We start from the raw sequence: 22,025 nt of genomic DNA on the forward strand, positions 1-22,025 counted from the left end.
GGGCAAGGAGTGAGCGGTAGCTGGGGAACGGAAGCGGTAACGCGCTCGGGTCCAGGCCCTCTGTGAATCTGTCAGCTGCTGGGTCTACCGAGGAGTGGCGCGGAGACAATGCCAGGGACTCCCGAGCGCAGAAGCCTTTGGCTCCGCGCACCCTCGACAGACACCTCCACCCGGCGCCTCCCGGAGTCTTGTTGGCTCCTGGAGCAGAGAAGGCGCGCGAGCGTTAGCCTTGGGGCCGCAGCATAGGCTGGACATTGAGTCCGGGTCCACAGGCCCGCTGGTGCCTGGCCGCGAGCGGACTCAAGAGTGTGGACTTAGAACGTGACAGCACAGGACTGGCTCACGGGGTCTGGTGGAGGGGCCTGCCAAGACACCCGCCACGGCCATGACTTCCTGTAGAGATGGCCTCTACCAAGGCCTGCGGGCAGCTGCCCTCAGAGTTTGTGACTCGAACCCTGACACCGGGAATTATTCCCTTGGAAGCGTTAGTGATAGTGCTCGAGATTTAGGCTCAATCTGAATGTCTAGATACGGAGGGAGAGAACTGTGGAATTGTAAACAAATGGATTTGGTAGGATGAAAAGCTTTTTCCAAAGAAAAATATTGCTCATAAATGACCTTGCAGTCATTTTAGACCCGGGGAGCCAAAATTTATCAGGGTTTGGATCAAATTGGTTTTATAAATTTTCAGCCCCTCCACTCATTCACCCACTCCCCCTTCAGGATCAGGAATTTTGTACCATGGGATGCAGTTCTCCGACAAATATGTCAGGAAATGACTGGCATGTGGCTGGAAAGTTAGATAAAAACACTTTTTTTGAGAATTCCATTTAACTAGGCATACAAATCAAATTGTCTTTTAAGTGGATACCAACTCCTATTGAATTTGCAGCTAGAGTTTAAGCTATAAAATAAGTGGTCTTGTATAGAAAAAAAGTAATCAGAATATATATCTGAGAATGTTATCAGTCAACAGGTTGAGTCTCAATAGCACAATACTTGTAAAAGCATACATATGATTAAGAAATTAATTCATACCACAAATGTTTGTGTCCTTGGTCTAAGCACTGGGAATCCAAAGCAAACAAAAAAGACAGAGCCAGAGCTAACTTTCTATATGAGGTCACAGTAAGTAAACAAGGTAACTTTAGACTACTGTTCTGAAAAGGAATTAAGCAATGAAATGAGTGGGAAGGTCTCTCTGAGGTCACATTTGAGGTGCTCCGGTTAAGATTCATTCAAAATTCCTCTTGCCCAAGCTCCAGAAGTTACTGGGCAACACAGGAGCAAAATAGCAGGACTGTTTCACCAATAAACTTAAGCTAATCCTCTGGACTCTGGTGCCAAACGCTGAAAGATTTCTTAATAAGGCAAAATGAGTTATGTATATTTTTCTCACAAAATGCGAACATAGTATAAAATTTATGTAAAAAATAAAATAAAATCAATGCAATTTTTAGAAGTGATAAAATGCGTATCCTATAAGTAAATTGATCGATCAATCACTTGGGAAGTTTTGGAGGTTTTTTTATACTAGCAATTTACAATAAATGAGTGTGAAGGTGGAAACAGTCTGAAGCCTATCTACATAGAACTAGAGACACTGAAGACTCATGGCTGGTCCGTGGCTGGCACAGAGTAGTTCCAGGTCCCCTCAGAAGAAAGTTTTAGATACATTAACTTTGTGTGCTTTCATCTTAGAAAACAATTACTTCATAGATAATTACAGATATTAATTGTAAGGGAAAGAACATTACTGCTTGGATAAGAGTTCTTTTAGTACTCTCAAATCATGTAATAACTTTTCTATAGTCATATTTAGTCTTGAAAGGTATAGAAAAAACTAAATTTACTTGCTATCATTCATCACACTTCCTTTTCGCTATAGCATAATACTCAAATTACAGAATATGGAGCGCTGAAATGATACATTTGTCATAAAAAAAATGTAACTATACTTAATTATATAGATTAAAAATATTTTTAAGTTCAATAATGATATAAACTACTTTTTTTCCTTTTACTTAACACTACCTTTTCCCACAAAGCAACTGAGGTGTCTTAAAGTAGCCTCTTTAAGTTAGGAAGTCAATAAAGAGGAAATGTGAGAGATAAAATAACTATTATTTATTCATTAATGTTATATAAATGTGGAACTTCTGAGTTAGATTAGACATAAAGCCTACACTTTCACTTGAGAGTAGAGGATTCAGCCTCTCCCCAAATTCGAACAACCTATGTGTCTCTGTTCACCTGCTTCCAATAATATAAAAGACTGGGCACTCTCTTCCAGTTACCAGATACAGGAAAAATTGGCAATAAAACTGTAATTTTGCTCCCTTAACCACCATGCAAATAACCGTAGCCTAAATTTGTGCTGAATTTTCCTGAAACAAATTTTCATTGATAACATCTCAGAAAAAGACATTTAGAATCAAGATGATCAAGTAAAACTGCCTAATCATACTAAGATGAACTCAATACCTCAGATTTAAAATCTCTTAAACCAACTAATGATTTACTACTATCCAATAAAGGAATCGCAGTGGTTTGAGGCACCAGAAAACATTCATTTATTCGACAAATATTTCTGAGTCCCTCCAAGGTCTCAGACACTAAGGCTATGGTACTGAACAAGAGAGTCCCTGCTCTCAGGAACTTAGTTCCTAGTGGCAAGTAGCAAAATAAACAAGATGTTTGCAAGTTGTGCTAGGAACTAGGAAAGAAATAGTTGATAACAAGCAACGAGAGGGGGCCAAATTTAGATAAGTGGTCAAGAAAGGCCTCTCCAAAGATGTGGAATTTGAACTGAAGTATAAAGAAGGAAAAGGAAAAGGAACCAGAAGAAAGTAGTGAAGAACATTCTGGCAGAGAGAAGAAAAGGTACAAAGGCTCCAAGGCAGGAATGAGTTTACCTGTTTGAAGAAGAAAAAGTAGGCCAGACTTGCTGAGTACACTCTGGGAGGGAGATGTTTGAGATGTGGTTAGAAAAATATAAGGGGCCAGATTATGTAGGATCATCATGGGAAGTGTGCTAGGAGCTATTGCACCATCTATGAGCCTGCTGCATATTTTAGGCAAGATCTGATGGTGACTAACTAGGGTTATTTTGGAGATACAACTAACAGGAGTGAAGGAAAGAAAAACCAAGGACTGACTCCTAGGTTTTTTCCTTGAGCAGCTAAATAGAAGTCATTTCCTGATAGAAAGACCAGGGAAAGCACAGGTTTGAAGACAAAAATTGAAAATATTAAATCTAAATATATTCTGAGCAGACTGTATGGGAAGAAGTCAGGATGGGAAAGAGAAATTTGGAAGGCATCAGCTCATACACAGGATTTAAAATATATGAATAGATGAGTTTTCCCGGGGGGGGGGAAATATATATATATATATATATATATATATATATATATATAGAAGAGGGGTCCAGGACTAAGACTCAAAAAGAACAACACTTATTGGACTTGAAGAGAAGGATCCAGAAAAGGAGGAGGATCAGTAGTAAGACAAGAAAATGTCCCCAAAATGAGGAAGGGGTCAACTGTATTGAATGTTTCTGAACATGTAAGTGTCCATTAGATTTGTCAACATGGATATCTTGACAAAAGCAGTTTCAATGGAGTCACATGAATGAAGGCCTGAATGGAGTGGGTTCAAAAAAGAAAGGGTAGAGAGGAAATGATAAACAAGTATAGATACCTCCTCTGTTTTGCTGAGATAGGAAGCAGAGAAATGAGATCGAGAAGAAATGGGAGGAGGGAAAATTGGGTTTCCTCTTTTTTTCTTTAAGATGAAAGATATTAGAGAATTTTAAACACTACTGGAAATAATCTAATGGAAAATTTGACATCAAGCACCTACTATATTCCAGGCACTAAGAATACGTTAACAAGACAGGTACAACCTCTGCCCTTAGGAAACTAACAAGTAAACAAGCAAGCAAGTTATTACAGATTGTGATAAGTGCTAAACTTGTACCTTCAATATAAAATAAACAAGCTGGAAATCTTCACCTTGAATTCTATTAGAAGTATACAAAAGAAGGTCCTTTATATAATGGCACACTTCTATGACAAACATTTTTTCAACAAATATTTTTCAAACACTTTAATATGTTTAATATATGTCTGGCAGCTGTGCTAGAACCTGGAAATACAATGAAGAACACGATGTAGTTCCTGCACTCAAGAAGCTTACTGTCTAAGGAGAAAAACCAGAAATTTACAGGCAATTATAGTATTGTGATAAATGCTATGATGTGGGCAATTAACCTTTTGGGGGAATTAAGGAAAGTTATCTGGAGGAAAGAATAGGAAAGAATAAATAGAGATTAAAAATAAAAATAGGAGAAGCTAAAGAAAAGAGGATGTGAGCAAGAAAATGTGTTTCAGGCAGATGGAGCATCACATTCAAGGCTTGGAGGGAAGAGAAAATATAAAAATTCAGTGACCGATAATATAACCTAGTGGTAAAATTGAACTGGATTAATTAAGAAAACTAAGTAAAATATTAAATCTAAATATAAAAGATTAGACTTTATCCAGAAGATGCTAGAGAGCTACTAAAGAATTTTAAGCAGAAAACGTGATCAGATGAGCATTTTAGAAAGCTACCTCTGCATGCATTGCGGAACATTGACTACAGGGTACAAGAATAAAGGCTGAGAAACTAGTGAGGAGGTTGTTGCACTAAACCAGGCAAGAAAGTACTGGTATGAACTCAGAGAATAGCCACAGGAATGGAAGAGAGTGGAAAATAATATTTAGGACTCAAAATCAGCAGCACTTCATGATTGGCTGCCCATTAGAAAGTAAGAGAAAGGGAGGAGTCATGGATGATGGCCAAATTTCTGGCTCGGGTAACTGAGATGGATGAAGATATCTAACATTGAAACGGATAACAGAAGAACTGCTTCAAGGGGGGAGACAGGTTCAGTTTGAGATATGTTGCATATGAGATATCATGAGACCCCCTGCAGTGATGACAAGTAAGCATTTGGCTACACAGATCTAGAACTTCTAGAATGGTCTTGATTGAGTCCATCAGTCAGGATGGTCTATGATGCACATGATAGAAAACCCAAACTAAATTAGCAAAAGCCAAAAGAAAAAAAAATTGACTCGCTCTCATAACTGGACCTAAAATAGACAACAGTTCAAGCACAGCTGCATCCAGTGACTGCAACAATGAAATCAAGAATCTGGTTTCTCCATCCCAGCTCTAATTTCTTAGTGTGAACTCCATTCCCACTTGTGGACACAAGATGGCTGCCAACGGCTTTCCTTTCAGGTAAAAATCCAAGAGCAAAAAGTCTGGATCCCAGCATTTCCAGAAAAAGCTCTGCGATTTAATCCAATAGGATCAGTTTAGGTCTTGGATCCATTCCTGAACCAATCGCCGTGCCAGAGTTGGGAAGGCTATTGTAATTGACTTAAGCCATTAAAGGCCCACTCTTCAGACTAAGAGTGGCATCAATCCTACCTAAACCCACGTGGCTTGGAAATTCACACTCTAATTAGGATGGAAGGAGAGGGGTATAGAAATATAATGATGAACAAGGTATAGCTCCTTCACTCAAGGAACTTATTTATAGTCTGGGAAGAAAAAACAGAACAGGCAATTATAGTACATTGTGATAAAAGTTATGATGTGAGCCAGTACAGGATGGCGTGGGAATATAAGAAAACACAACTAACCTTTTTGGGGGACAGATGCAGGGACACTCACAACACACATCCACTATCAATATCCATGGCAATATTTTAAAGACAAAGATTTGGGGTCAATTGCACAGAGATGGTAACTGAAACCAGTGGTAGATAAGCTCACACAGGGAGACTATGTAACATAAGAGGCCCTAGACTAGAACCCCAGGAAAACAAAAATTTAAAGACAGAGGAAACCAAGCCTTCAGAAGAAACAGAAGAGAAAGAGAGAGAGATGACATGAAAGCCTAGAGAGTAATGTTTCAGAGAGATCATTCCTTACTGGAGGCTTTCAAGAAGAGTATTAGTCTGCAACATCATCAGCTGGGAGAGGTTGGGTAAAATCAGAAACAAACAAACAAAAAAAACAAACCTTAGATTAACATCAAGTGGGTTGCTGGTAGCCTTGAGGGGATCAGTGTCATGGGAAAACCAGAGCTGAAGCCAACCAGACTCTATGTGTGTTGAGGGGAGGGAGAGGAGGAGGAAGGGTTGAGAAGTGAGAGATTGGTAAGAAGACAGAAAGCACTCTTGAAGAAACATGGATGTAAGAAGGTGAAGAATGATTAGGTAGAAGAACATAAAAGTAAAGGGAGGATTTAAGATGTAAAATAATTGAACATTTTCAACTGCAGGTTAGAAAGCACCAGTAGAGCAGCAGAGGTTGAAGATATCTTTTATCTGGAAAATCTGGGCATCACATTCTTCATATAAACATACATGCTATATACTCAATATGAGATGAAGAGACTATTCATAACTGAACAAACCATGATGAATTATACCTTGGAGAGGTGAAAAAGTACACTCGAGTTAAAATTTTTTAAATATAATTTACATCATGCATTTTTTACTGAATTTCTTGAGTACTCATGACCTGAATTTTTTTTAATCAAGTATAATTTGAAAATATAATTTTAAATGCTTAAAAATGAAATTTAATTGTTATATGCTTAAGTAAAGGGATCCAGTCTCATTGTTGATATTTTTTAGATTGCACACTACTTTGGAAATGTGATGAAAACTATAGTGACTCTCCCTCCGGAAAGAGATGAACTCCTTTTCTGATGCTCTTCCAGGGAAGTTCACCAATAGATGTATGGGACCTACCCACAGGTGTGAAGTAAGAATACAACCTTGTCCTAGGACTAGCCAACAGGAATCCTCTTTGGACTCTCTCATGTCTGACAGCATGCCAGCTTATTCTACTTTCCTTCTTCTTAATCGTAACTAAAGTTATGTCCTCCACCCCTAAGCCTTGAATGTCGATTATAATTCCTTCCAACTTCCCACCTTTCCCTGTGCTCTAACCAATAAAACAAAAAAAACAAACAAAAAATATTGGACTCAAATAGTCCTGCTTTCCAATCCTGGCTCTGTTGCATCCTAAATTATATCATCCTAGCCAAGTGATTTATCTCTCTGAGCTAGCTATAATTTTTCCTAACAGCAGTACAAAACTATCAAATCTTTATTTCTTCCAGCCCCACTAGGCTCAGTCTAAGAACTAGGTGTCATTCTTTCTCACAAGTGCCTACCGCCTGATTAAACTATCAAATAATCCATTATCATTCTCATTCTCTCCCCTCCCCGCTGGATTATAAACTCCTTGAAAATAAGCCATTTAATTTCTTCTTCTCCCACTGCTTATCACATTTCTGCTTTTAAAAACAACCACAGGAGATAATGACTTAGTTGAGTACTGATTTAGATTTCAGGTCTAAATTTGGTTCTAGCCACCATCATTAAAGAGCTCTTCTGCATTTCTTAACAACTTTCCCATATTTCACCTGCAGATGGAAATGTAAAACAGAAATCACAAGTAGTTTGTTAGGGGCTTAAGGCCTGTCAAATCATTTACGAAAATATCTTTATGAGATTCCTATTTAAAAATGAATACTATGTAGGTTACATAACCTCAAATTCATTGATTTAAAATTTTTCTTTCTTATTGAAGCATCTTAGAAAATCTGACTCTTATTTGCTTTTATGTATAATATTAGTAAAATCATCAGAGTTAAAAATCTCACCAATAGTTATACAACTGTCCTATGTTAACTGACAACAGGATCACTGCTTTTTAGGATGGGCATTGTTGAGATGTGACAAGTTATATTGCCAAAAAATCCAAAAACAAAAAAATTCATAGATAGTATTAGCTAAAGAAGGTTGTTTGGGGATGAGGTAATACATTAAAAATTTAGTGTATGATTGATTGTGCATAATATACATTTCCTGCTTCAGCAAACCTTGAATGCAGAGTTTCTTTCAGACAGATCTGGAATTAGGTCTCTCACTCATGTGGTTTCAATTAAGTTCTCTTAAAAATAGCTCGTAATATAAGCATTTTCATTTTTAGTGCTTCAACAACTTTACTAATTTTAATCCACACAAAGGATAAATTTGGGGGGCGGAACAATCAAAGGAAGTCACATAGTACTCTGGTGTTGGTCCTTATAAATTAGCTGAAATTATCTATTTAATGTACAGTCCTCTAATATATTTATTCTTATTGTACAATATAAATACATATGTTTAAGAAGCATACAAGAGAATGTTTCTTTCTTAAATTATTAAGAATAAATTATAAGGATCTCAATAGAATTTCAAAACCGGGATATGTCACAAATAATTAGAGATTTTGATTTTTGAATTTCATATAATTTCAGGTAGACATTCTGCTTTATGGATTTGACTTTACTTTCATGTCTTCAAAGTAGTGAAAATTCAGCCACAGCTGCTACATCTTGCCATTTGTTTTTATTATAATATCTGGAGAAAAAATATAACAATAGATTACTTCATATACATCACAAGCAGATGTTCAACAATTATTAGTAACCAGACACTGGGGGAGAGAGTTGATGCCCAGGTCATTTTAGTTTCACCCTATTACCTTAGGAAATAAATCTAGAGGCCAATAATAATAATAATAAAAAAAAGGAATAGCTGCCTCACTCCTTCCTGGACATGCTAAAGACACTCTCTTTGGAGACACAAAGAGACCTGCTCAATAACATCCCAGTGGAAAGCCCAGCAAAGACAGCTGTCAGTGGCCATCACAAGGCCTCTAACCCAGCCTTATAATCTGGAGGAATTCAGCTGTACTTCTCATCCCTGTCCTCCTCAGCCATTACACAGGCAGAAGCCCCTCACATTTTCCTACCCACTCTTCCTTTGCATTCTCCTACTCTTGGTCATTGCTGTTCTTCCCAGTGCAGGATTTTGGGGCCTTTCTTCCACATCTTGTATCAGGAGATCCAGAGTGGAGCCATCTTTACCTATTCCTATTGCCACTTTCATATTATAAAACACCTTACCCCCTGACTTAATCAGCCTATCTAATATCAATGGGTTCTCAAACTTTGTTACAGCTTAGAATTAACTGAGCCTTTAAATATCCTGATGTCCAGGCCATACTCCATAGCAATTGCATCAGGACCTCTGGGCAAGGAACTCCAATATCCAAGAAAGTCTGATGTGCAGCTGAGACTGAATGCCAGAGACCTATATCTTTGCCATTCGAAGTGTGGTTCATGGCCTTCATCATCACCTAAGAGTTTATTAGAAATGTAGAACCTTGAGATCCATTCCACATCTACTGAATAAAAATCTCAATTTTTAAGAAGAGCCTTAAGCAAGTCACAAGTACATTAAAATCTGGGAAGCACCAGCTGTTCTACCTTCTACTCCTCCTTATCGTTGTTTTCCTTGACCTCAGACACTGTCTGATTATTTATTAAAGAATTTGGAAACTGGGCCACAGTCATTCTCTCCACATCAACTTTTGAATAACTTCCCAAGTGGGTAATCATCCCACCCAACTATCTAGTCTCACATGCCCCTCTTCAGCCTTCATTTATACATCCAGGGCCCTGCCTTGTATTCCCCCATGACATCGCCTAGAACACATAATTTCTGAAACTTTACCATACTAGAGACCAGAGTCATCCTCTAACTGTCCTTCTCCCTCACTACCCTGTACCGGTATCTAATCAGTCACTAAGCCCTGGCAATTATACCATTAACATTTTCAGTTCAGACTGGTTCTCAAACCCCAGCACTCCTCACCAGATCCCTGAAGCAATGACCTGGAAATCTGTATTATTTATAATTCCCCAGGTGGTCTGAACACCACATTTTGAGATACATTAGCTGAGTATATTTTCTCACCTTTGTTCATCAAGGCTTTTGCAAAACTTCTCCCTGATGTTTCTGCTTCCAGGCTCACTTCTTTCCAAGTTATTTCTACACTTGTAGCCAGAATGATCAAATTAAAAAGCAATTTGACGAGGATAAAGTCAAAAATCAGTACGGTTCTCCACGATCTGATCTCAAAGAGAGTCCAATCTCTTCTCCAGCTGAATGTAACTACTTTCAGTTCCTTAACTACCTGAGAATGCTTTAAGCCTCTGTGCCTTTATTTACACAGTGCCTCTGCCTAGAATGTCTCAGGATGTCCTTGAAGGCTTCAGATCATCCTTCAGAGGATTTCCCACCTTCCCTATGCACCTCAAAAGGGTCCCACATAGAGCTCTATGAAAGTATCTATGCTTCCATTGGACTTGTTTTATATATCTGGCTTCCTCTGTGAGATTACAAACTTCATAAAGACAATTATCTCAACATTATCAGCAACTAACTGCATCTAGCATATGATATCCAGACATAACAAATGTTTGCTGAATGAATGAAACAATCTACTGCAAAACTTCATCTTTTTATTCTATAGCTACATGACCCCAAATAGATAGCCTTAAAAGGTCTCCATTATGTCAAACTAGTTTGATTCCTTTTCCCCAAGGACTGGCATACTTCACCTCTGTATTTGTATTAGATCAATGTGTCCGTTGGCATAACCAATTTTATCGTCAAATACAATAATCACGCAATATATTTTAGGCTTTTTGCAATTTAATGAAAGCAAATGAATCATTTTCAAAGAGAAATACAGTAAGCTAGACTTGAGGAATTAATCTAACCTATAGAAGCAAATAATAATTATTGCGTAATGAGTGATTATTATATGTCAGACACTTTACACGGATTATCTCTAATTCTTGCAACAACTCTTTAAGAAAAGAATGTCTATTATGCCAATTTTACAGATCGGAGGTTAAAATTCAGAGGACTGGTGGAATTTTCTCATGTAACAGCTAGATTTGAACTCAAGGTTGTCCTACTCTTAAGTGATTTCTACTACCATCCCTCAGATACTCAAATCTTTTTCCAGCTCACTTTTGTGTGATACGTCTGTCTGCTGTTATTATCTAAAAACTCAAACTCCTCAACTAAAAACATATATGTTTTTAGGTTGTTATCCTTGAAATAAGAGTTTATAACACACCATTTATCATCTCTTCTGGAGATCAAAGTAAAATAGAAATTTTTAAATCTTACAAGGATAGCCACAGGTTATGTCTGATTTTTCAAAAGGTATTATTAGCTAAGAAGTCTTTCCTGATATTTCATAGCAAAGTTAGAAGTATCCCCTCATGGGTTCCTATAGTGCCTTGTTCCACTTCTAGCTTATCATCTTGCAGAGAAGACTGTAAGGTTTATCTTATCACTACTCTGTAAGCCCTGGAGGGCTAAGGACGTATTCATATCCCTTGCTAATATTGCCATGCCTAATACATGCTTGCTGGCAAAATAATGTACCAATATTTTAGACACCCACTGCTATAACTGTAAGAAATACAAAGCAATGATTGTCCAAGTCTCTTGGAAAGAACAAACAAAAAAACAAAACAAAAAAACTCTGTTTAAATAGAATACAAAAACCCAATAGTTAAAGCAAAGAGAAGCAAAACTGCTGTCTGGATGAACTGGGAAACTCAGAGCCCTATCTACTCCAACATCTGTCTCTTATTTGACAGCTACCCAGTCAAACTACTGAGAACCAGGAAAGCTAAGTTCTAGTTCTTATTCTGCCAGTAATTAGTTGTGTGAACATGAGTAAGTCACTTACTGATCTGGCCAGTCATTTTTGTTATGTAAAATGAGCAAAATAGACTAGAATATTATATGGTTCTCAAATTTTAGTGCTTTGCAAGTGCATCAAATTGCGGAATCACTTTGCAAGTGCATCAAATTGCGGATTCCTGTGCCTTATCTCTAGAGATTGCAATTTACCAGGCCTGCAGTAATTCTGGTGCAGGTGGTCAGAGAAACACACATTGAGAAACCTTGGACTAGACATATTTTAAGGCCTCTTCTACCCATACAGCCTCCTCTATCACATCTCTTTTGGACTCCTCTAGTGGTTCACTTTTACCACATTTTTTCATTAAACAGTACAGTGCCAGTTATTAATAAACAAGCAGTATACTGAACAGGGGTCCTACACCATCAAAAGTGAGCTTCGCCCTGCAGCACTGATTAGATTACTGCCAAACAAGCAGTAATGTTAAAATGTTAAATGCCAGGACTAAAAATAGGCTGCTGCATGTTTAAAATAACATGATCACTAGTTAGCTTGGGGCTTTGCTATTTTTACTAAAGGAAAGGCAGAGACAAGTGGCCTGAGACTGAAAGAGAATTACTTAAATGAGGAGACAGTTAAATGAGGTGAGAGCCTAGAAAGAAGCCAGAAGGTGGCACAATTGGTTCAACATCCATCAGGGAGTTTCTCTGCGAATTAAACTAAAAATTTTGGTCTGAACGAGTCAAAAAACTTCCCAGATACATTTTAGTGTTGATTTGTTACATACTTAAACCTATAATTGTGCCATTTCCTGATGTCAGAAACCATTATAACAGGTCAAAAAGATCAAATTAAGAGAAGTTTCTCTATTTTTAACTTTTTATAGAAGTATAGCATACACACAGAAAAGTACACATATGTGTACTGTGTACAGTTTTACGGGTTTTCAGAAATACACCAACATAACCAGCATCCAGATAATAAAACAGAATACTACCAGCACCCTAGAATTCCCTCTCATAACCCTTTCCAGGTAATACTCTGTCCCCCACAAGGACACCATGGTGATTTCCATCATAGTTTAGTTTTGCCTAGTTGTATACTAAATATAAGTAATATTAAAATGCACTCTTTTGTGTCTGGTTCCTTATGTGATTCATCAATATTGTTGCATGTGACTGTATACTGTTAATTCTCACTGCTATAAAGCACTTCAATGAATGAATATACCACAGTTTATTCATTCATTCTACTGCCGATGGGCTTTTGAACAGTTTCCAGTTTGGGGCTATTATCAAGAGTGCTGCTGTGAACATTCTAGTCAAATCTTCTGATGAACACATGTACACATTATAGCTGGATATACTCCTGGGAGTGGAATTGGTGGGTTTCCAGGTTTCCAGGAAGTGGAATTACTGGGTCTTTTTCCACCTCCATGAAATGAGAGATATTCATCCTAAGGTAAAAGATAAGTTGCTGCATCTGAGCATCTGGCCCTTCCTACAACCAAAAAATCAGGCACAATATCTAGTGGCCTTTTTAGATTTTGGAGTCAACATATTCCTTATTTGAATGTACTACTCTAGCCCATTTACCAAGTGACCTAAAAAGCTGCTGATTTTGAGGGGGGTCTCAGAATAAAAGAAGGCTCTGCAACAGTTCCAGGCTACTATGCAAGATGCTCTGACACTTGTACCACATGATTCAGCAGATCCAATGGTGCTTAAAGTGTCAGTGGCAAATAGAGATGCTTTTTGGTATCTGTAGATGAATTACAGCACAAGCCTTTAGGATTCTGAAGCAAAGCCTTGCCATTCTCTGTGGATAATTACTCTCTCTTTTTGAGAAACAGCATTTGGTCTGTTATTGGGCCTTAGTAGAGACTGAATACGTAACCAAGTTATAATGGGAGCTGAGCTGCATATCATGAATTGTGTGTTGTCTGATGCACCAAGCCATAAAGTTGGCTGTGAAGAGCAGCACTCCATTATCAAATGGAAACAGTATATATCAGATTGGGCTAGAGCAGGCCCTGAAGGCAGAAGTAAGTTAGATGAGGAAGTGGCCCAAATGCCCATGGCTCCACTCCTGCTACTTTACCTTCTCTTTCCCAGCCTGCATTTATGGCATCATGGGAAGTTTTCTACAATTAGCTGACTGAGGAAAAGAAAACTCAGGCTTGATTTACAGATGGTTCTGATTGATATGCAGGCACCACCTGATTATAGACAGTTATAACACCTATAGTTCCTTTCTGAGACATCTCTGAAAGAAATTTTGAAAGACACCCTTCTAGTGGGCAGAACTTCGAGCAGTACACATCATTGTTCATTTTGTTTGGAGGAGAAATGGCCAGATGTGCAATTATATACTAATTTATGGACTGTGGCTAATAGTTCAGCTGGTCAGGGACTTGGGAGGGACATGATTGGAAAATTGATTACGAGGAAATTTAAGGAAGAGATGTGGACATACCTCTCTGAATGGACAAAAAACATGAAGATATCTGTGTCGCATGTGAATGCTCGCCAAAGGGTGATCTCAGCAGAGGAGTTCACTAATCAAGTGGATAACTCTTTCTGTGGCAACCAGTTAGCCTCTTTCCCCAGCCACCTCTGCCATCGCCCAGTGAGCTGAGAAATAAAGTGGCCATGGTGGCAGGGATGGAGGTTATGCTGAGCTCAGCAACATGGAATACCATTACTAACTACAGCAACAGAGACCAACACCTCATCCCTGGAGTGATCAACCAGCTACCTGTGGCAGGCTGATTACATAGGACCACTTCCACCATGGAAGGGGCAGCATTTCATTCTTATTGGATTAGACACTTACTCTGGATATTAATTTGCCTTCTCTGCACTCAATGCTTCTGCCAAAACCACCATCCAAGGTCTTACAGTATGCCTTATCCACCATCATGGTATCCACCATCACGGTATTAGAAGCATTGCTTCTAATCAAGGAAAGCACTTCACAGCAAAAGAAGTGTGGCAATAGGCCTATGCTAATGGAATTCACTGGTCTTGCCATGACCCCAACCATCCTGAAGCAGCTGGTTTAACAGAATGGTAGAATAGCCTTTTGAAGATTCAGTTACAGTTCCAGCTAGGTGGGAGCCCTTGGAGGGCTGGGGCAAGGTTCTCCAGAAGGCTGTATATGCTCTGAATCAGCATCCAATACATGGTACTGTTTCTCCACAGCCAGGATATACAGGTCCAAAAATTGGAAATGGGAGTGGAACCACTCAATATTACCCCTGGTGACCTACTAGCAAAATTTTTGTTTCATGTTTCCATGACTTTATGCTCTGCTGCTTTAGAGGTCTTAGTTCCAAAGGGAGGAATGCTTTCACCAGGGGATACAACAAATGATTCCATTGGATTGGAAGTTAAGACTGACAACTGGCCACTTTGAGCTCCTCGTATCTCTGAGTCAACAAGCAAAGAAGGGAGTTACTGTACTGGTTAGGGTGATTGATCCTGATGACCAAGGGGATGTTAAACTACCACTCCACAATGGAGGGAAGAAAGAGTATGTATGGGATACAGGAGATCCCTTAAAGCATTCCACAGTACTACCATGCCCTGTGATTAAAGTCAATGGAAAACTACAACAATCCAATCTAAGCAGAACCAGTAATGTTCCAGACACCTCAGAAATGGGGGTTTGTGTTACCTCACCAGTTAAAGAACCATGATCAGCTGAGGTGTTTGCTGAGGGCAGGGGGAATATGAAATGGGTAGTGGAGAAAGGTAGTTATAAATATCAGTTATGACCAACATGACTAGTTAAGCAAATATCTGTTTTCCTCCTTCCCTTATGACCATATCACCCAACATAAGATGTATTAATAACAGTTAACTTTAGATCACAGTACTTGAGTTAGAGGATATTAAAGAGAAAAGCAACATCACCCAAAGACTTTGTAACCTCTCCTGTGGAAGGAATTAGCACATTTTCAGTTGTATGTAGGACAGTTGTACTACGTTAGACAGAAGTATGACTTTGTTACTGTCTTTATTTGGAGATTAAATATGGTTTAAAGAGATGTGTATGAATGCATAGTTGACATAGAGCGGGCTATGATGGTTAGTTCTATGGCTAGGCTGTATTACTCAAGTATCTTAAATAGTAATCTTGGTGTTGCTGTGAAAATATTTTGTGGATGTGGTTAACATCTATAATAATTGACTTTAAGAGAGTATCTTGGATAATGTGGGTAGGCCTCATCCAATCAGCTGAAAAGCCTTAAGAGAAAACCTGAGGTTTCTCTGAAGAAGAAGAAATTCCTCCTGAGGATCGCATCATCAACATCATCTGACCAATAGCTTTGCACCTGCTCTACTGTTTTCAGCAAAATCCTACAATTGCATAATTCAATTTTCTGAAGTGTGTATATACACCCTACTAGTTCTGTTTCTTTAATAGAACCCTAACTAATACAGCATCTATTATTCCCTACCACTATGCTAATGTTATCAGAGATAGAGATAGGAAGAAGTCTATTATGTGGTCTCTGTCCTTGAAAACTTCATAATCTAAAGAATATAAGAAATCAGTGTTGTAAATTATGTCAGGTAAAGTATATTATTAAGTGTCAAATGAGTAGCATTGAATTAAATGTAAGAGGAGCTTAGAAAAAAGAAAAAAAATCTCTGTGGACTTAGGGAATAATCAGGGCAGGCTCTGTGAAAGAAATGGGTACAAGAATCAAGAGTAGACAGCTTAGTTGGATTGAAGTTATATGTAATCTATTAAATTTCAATTGCTTCATTGCCTGCTTACATATAAAAGATTCCCAAGACCCATGAAGTAATAAGTATTCTGCCTGATATGCAGTGAGGGAAGTACAGAAAAACCTAAACTTGGAGTCTAGAAGCCTTGAAAGATTGAACACCTCTCTACCACTTGGTTACAATACGATCTTGGACAAATTGTATACTAATTTAAGTATCAGAGTCTAAAGTAGTATAATATATAAATGAGGATAATAACATACATCCTACTTAACATTAAAATCATAGTGAAAAATAAATGAGACATAAGAAGGTGCTTAGCTCAGTGCCTTTCACAGAGGAGGTACTCAACCAATGTTAAGTGAATGCAAAAATATCTCCATATCTTTAAAAAGAATGCTACTAAAAATAAAACTTAACAACACTAAATTTCAAATAATTATTAAGAGGAAGTATCCTAAATACATTTAAACCAATAACATTAGCTAATTTTTTAAAAGATGAAGTAATTAACTTTCAAAAAATTATTTTAATCAGGTTATAAAATCTGACTGAACTTTTTATACTTTTACTATTTCCACTTTGTGCAAGAACTCTCAGAATACAATTTACAACTGAATTTCTTGTGTACATAAGGAATTTGCAATAAAAATGTCTTATATCTTTCAAAAAGTAGGCTCTGCACTCATACCACAACAGTACCTTGAGGAATATCTTTAGGAAGAGAATATTTCTTCTTCTTTACAATAACCCCTTTACTTTTCACTTGTCTAGTTCCTGGTGATGCTCTAATAATATAACATATTTCTGATGTATTTAAAGAAACCTGAAAAAAAAGAAAAGGCAGATACTGTATAATTCTTCTAGGTACTATGTTTATGTGTTGTCTTATTTCAAAGTCTTAATATCCATATTTTATAAATATTAATAATAGAAAGCATTTATGAAATGTTTACTCCACCCCAAACACTAATTGGTTTTAAAACATTTGCTTATGTTTTAACCAAGCAAGGCAGATTATTCCCATTTGTAAAATGAGGAAACTTAGGTCTAGAGAGGTTGGATAATTTAAAGACAAAGTAATGACAGATTTCCAGATCTACTCTCCTACTTCTAGTAACTATTCTTCCCTAATTCAAGCAAAAGACTGAAGGATTTTTCTATGAAAAGGGTATAACAGATGGTTTCCTCTCTGAGGGATTTCCAGCAGTTGAAAGGGGAAGTGCTCTGCTAAAAATAAGTTGCTGAGACCCCCAGTCCAAAAAGGCCGACACTCTCCAGGAAAGAGATTGAAAGATCCTGCTCTCAGCAGTCCAAAAGGAAAGTTCTAATATTGCTGATATAAGTAAAAGACTCTCTCCCCACCTCTTTTCTCCACCTCTCTCTCCTTCCCACTCCTTCCCCTCTCTCCTGAATGACTCCAAAATTCTAGAAAATGTACACATAACTAGATAATGACAATAACTAGATCAGTAGTTGCTTGGGCAAGGAGGGTAGGGATAGGAAGGAAGAAATCATAAAACATTAGCAAGGCTCTTTTGGTGGTGAGTATTTTCATTATTTTGATTATGGTGGTAATTTCACAGGCATATGCATATGTAAAAACTATCGAATTGCACATTTTAAATATGTGCCATTTATTACATGTCAACTATATCCCAATAAAGATTCTTTTTAAAAAATTAATAGTTTCCAGTTTCAACTGGGCTCTCAACAATGTGCTAATAATCTTGTGTTTCCTTAGTTCTTCCATTCCCTCAAACTCCTATTTCAAACTATTTTTACTTTCCTTAAGTTCTTATCCAACACCCCCCACTCCCCATGTTTTTTCCCTTTCCCTCTCCTCTTCTCCCTACCTCTTCCTCTCTTTCTCTCTGGAGATCAGCCCTCTAATTCTAGTCTCAGCCTTTTACAATCTGTTCTCCACCTCTGGAGCCAGAATAAACTTTATACAAGAATACCTGCTATCATCTCCTCTTCAGAATCCTTTATAGGCTTCCCTCAGAAAAAAAAATATCCCAATTCTTTAATATAAATTACAATTTTGGCCCCTGTTTATCTTTATAATCTCATCTCTAGCTGTCTCATCCCCACCTGGATTCCTATCCACACTCCTGGGTGACACTGAAAAGCTCTAGCTATACTGAACCACCCACTATACATCCCTAAAGTTCTACCTCTTTGTTTCTTTTTCTCTCTGCCTCTTTCCTGTCTTATGGTCTTTCTCTCTGTATCTTTGGCCTCACTGCCCTTCTCTCTGGCCCTTTCTCTCTCTCCCTCTCTCTTTCCGTTCTCTGTTTTTCTGTTCATTTATTCTCTCTACTCCCACCAACTCATGGCTCTTTATGTCTTCTTTATTAATGGAGCATAGTACTTCCATTATAACACAATGGGGTTGGTGACCACAATTTATAGATACAGACAAAAACTGAATTTTGGATCGAAATAGGATGATACTGTTTCCTCTCGTTTAATACCCTCAAGTCCTGATGATGCAAAAGATTTGGGCCTAAAAGCCTTTATTAGGAATCATAACTGATAGCTGAATCCACATGTAAATATTAGCCTTAACAGATTTTTTAAAGTACCTCATATACAAAGTATCTAATATAACAGTAATCATTTCTTTTCATAATTGAAGGAAAAATTGAAAATAATACCTCATTTGAAGAATTTTCTTGCAAACTTGACACAGGAACAATTTCATCTGAATTAACATAGCTGCTAACATTTGGAAATAGTTCCTCAAAAGACGCTTTTTGAACTGAGGACAGATTAATCTATAAAAGAATATATTACTCTTTTGTAGAAGTTCAATATTGCAAAAACAATTATTTTTAAGTAATTAAAGGAAAGTTGAAATATCTTATTAGAAGCATTTTCTTCTGATCTTGACATATGAACAATTTTTTCTGAATTAATATAATTACCAACATTTGAAAATGTTCCTTTAAAAGGTGTATGTTTAACTAGGGACAAATCAGTCTATAAAGAAGATTATAAGACTCTTTAGCTTTAAAGTTATTATTTAAATAACTATTTTCACTAGCTACATCATCATGCAATTTTTTTCCTATTTATTCATCCAATTAATATTTATCAAGTGCCTACTAAATGAAATTCATCTACCAAGAAATTACACCTCCTGGAATAATTTTCCCTGCTCTTCTCTTAAATGTCAGCCTTCCCTAGTGCTCTGTCCTTGCCTTCAACTTGCCTACCAATTGAACACCAGAGATTTAAAAACCTCTTTCTCTAACAGAACTCTTTCCACTGTATATCCATATCACTATCAGGTTACTGAAATTACCACATATTTCTACATGAAATTCAAAGTAGTTAAAATCAGATGCATGATCCATACTCTTTAGACTGGGACTCCAAGCAGCTTTGTCATGTTGACCAGCAACTAGGTCTGACTAGAGCAATCTGGCCTGAAGTTAGGCTAGGTCAGCATAGATCCCAGCTGCACTTCATGGGGAGTGGGGTGTGCAGGGGTTCAAAATAAGTCTCCCCAAAATGTGTCACTCTGGTATGTGGACTGTTTTGAGCTGAAGGCAATCAAGACCCAGCAGATTCAAGAAAAACTTTTAACTCTTCTTTAATCTCCTAAAAGAATCTAGATACAGGGAGCATTTGAGATCTTGCTCCCTGGCATATATCAGTTTGGCTCAAATAAACTCGTAAAAATTCTCTCCAAGTTTGGATGTTTCTTACATCGACAATTACTTGGCACAGTTCAGCAGGATTCCAAAGAAGCTCATCCAGGACTACCTTGTGAACCTGGACCAGGTGCTAGGTATAAGCAAGAGCCCATTGTGCCCCACTGGCTCCCCGCCTTGCACTGAATAAACTTGTGTGAGCCTTCTCTTGGAATTCTGGGCCTCCTCACTGTAAGTAGCAGGCCATGACTTTATCTGAGCTGTTCTTAGAAAGTCCTTGAGGTGGATAAGGGTTGAAATAACCCAGGGAAAGGGGAAAAAAGGCTTTGGCTTTTTGTGGCATGCTTACTAGGAGTCTGAAAAAATATTTGCTAGGTAAATGAGAGACTACACTCTCTTTAGTTCCAAAAGAGAAAGGACACTTGCTTCTCCAACCCAAACGGCCAGTGGGGTGGTGATAATTGTTCAGATCCCCAAATCTGGAGTGCTGGAGATAGGCTCCAGGTAAATGCACTATATATAAGTAAATACTATAAAAGGCACCGTACTTTGGATTTCTCTGACTCTTATAATTAGGCATGTCCCTTGTAGGGGCCCTGGAAGTATGTCTGTGTATTATTACAGAAGATGCTAGATTTCATCTCTTTGTACCTGAGCTGTCCCCAGACTGCTTTGTAAGCTGCTGCATGGACTTCTGGGAGTACTGCTCCCACTGAAAAGGAACACCTGATTCTGCCCTGCTTGCAAACTGTATTCCTGTTGCTCAAGTTGAACCTAAGAAGCCAGGTTGGGTAAGAGCTAAATTATAAAACTTTTAGAAGAAAAGAGAGGGGAAAAAGCTTCATAACATTTGATTTTGAAGATACCATACCAAAAGCACAGATAACAAAAGAAAAATTAGATAAATGGAACTACAAAAAAATTAAAAACTTCTGTAAATCAAAGGACATAATCAACAGAATGAAAAGGTAACCCACAGAATGGGAGAAAATATTTGCAAATCATGCGTCTGATAAGGTGTTAATATCCAGAATATATAAAGAACTCCTATGACTCAACAACAACAAAATAAACAATCTGATATTTTAAATGGGCAAAGAACGTGAATAGACATTCTCAAAAGAAGACAAACAAATGGCCAATAAGCATGTGAAAAGATGCTCAACATCATTAGTTATTAGGAAAATACAAATCAAAACCATGATGAGATACCATCTCACACCTATGAGGATGGCTATTATTTTAGAAACACAGACAATAACAAGTATTGGTGAGGACGTAGAGAAATTGGAACCCTGTGCATTGTTGGTGGGAGTGGAAAAGAGTGCAGCCATTATGGAAAACAGAACAGCGGTTCCTCAAAAAGTTAAAATAAGAATGACATATGATCCAGTAATTTCACTTTGAAGTATATATACAAAGGAATTGAAAGCAGGGGCATGAAGAGATATCTGTACAATCATGTTCACTACAGCATTATTTATAATAGCCAAAAGATGGAAGCAATCCAAATGTCCACAGACAGATGAACGGAGAAACAAAATGTGGCATATGCATACAAAGGAGTATTATTCAGCCTTTTAAAAGGAAAGAAATTCTGATACATGCTAAGGCATGGATGAAACTTGAAGACATTACGTTTAGTGAAATAAGCCAGACACAAAAGGACAAATACTATATGTTTCCATTTATATGAAGTACCTACAGCAGTCAATTTCCTAGAGACAAAAAGTAGAATGGTAGTTGCCAGGGCCTGGGGAAGGGAGGAATGGGGAGTTATTATTTAATATATATGGAGTTTTAGCATTTCAATATGAAAACAGTTCTGGATATGAATGGTGGTAACGGTTACATAACAGTGTGAATGTACATGAACTATACACTTAATGGTTAAAATGGTCAATTTTATGTTACATATATTTTGCCACAATAAAAAAAGAAAGAAAGAAAGAGAAGAACCCTGGTTGGTGTTGCAATATTCTCATCTTTC

General features: G+C 37.6%; 1 protein-coding gene across 1 annotated transcript in view; it reads right to left on the reverse strand.

The window, feature by feature from the left end:
- Positions 1-12,984: 12,984 nt before the first annotated feature.
- Positions 12,985-22,025, reverse strand: part of MEIKIN (meiotic kinetochore factor) — a 55,322-nt gene continuing 46,281 nt past the window's right edge. The window contains exons 11-14 of the mRNA XM_011362454.1: positions 19,034-19,153; positions 17,076-17,199; positions 14,470-14,606; positions 12,985-13,134 (exon numbers count right to left, since the gene is read on the reverse strand). Coding sequence (XP_011360756.1) covers positions 12,985-13,134; positions 14,470-14,606; positions 17,076-17,199; positions 19,034-19,153 — 531 coding nt within the window. The remainder of the gene's footprint in view (positions 13,135-14,469; positions 14,607-17,075; positions 17,200-19,033; positions 19,154-22,025) is intronic.

Source organism: Pteropus vampyrus, unplaced genomic scaffold (assembly GCF_000151845.1).
Source record: "Pteropus vampyrus isolate Shadow unplaced genomic scaffold, Pvam_2.0 Scaffold74, whole genome shotgun sequence".
Lineage (NCBI taxonomy): Eukaryota > Metazoa > Chordata > Mammalia > Chiroptera > Pteropodidae > Pteropus > Pteropus vampyrus.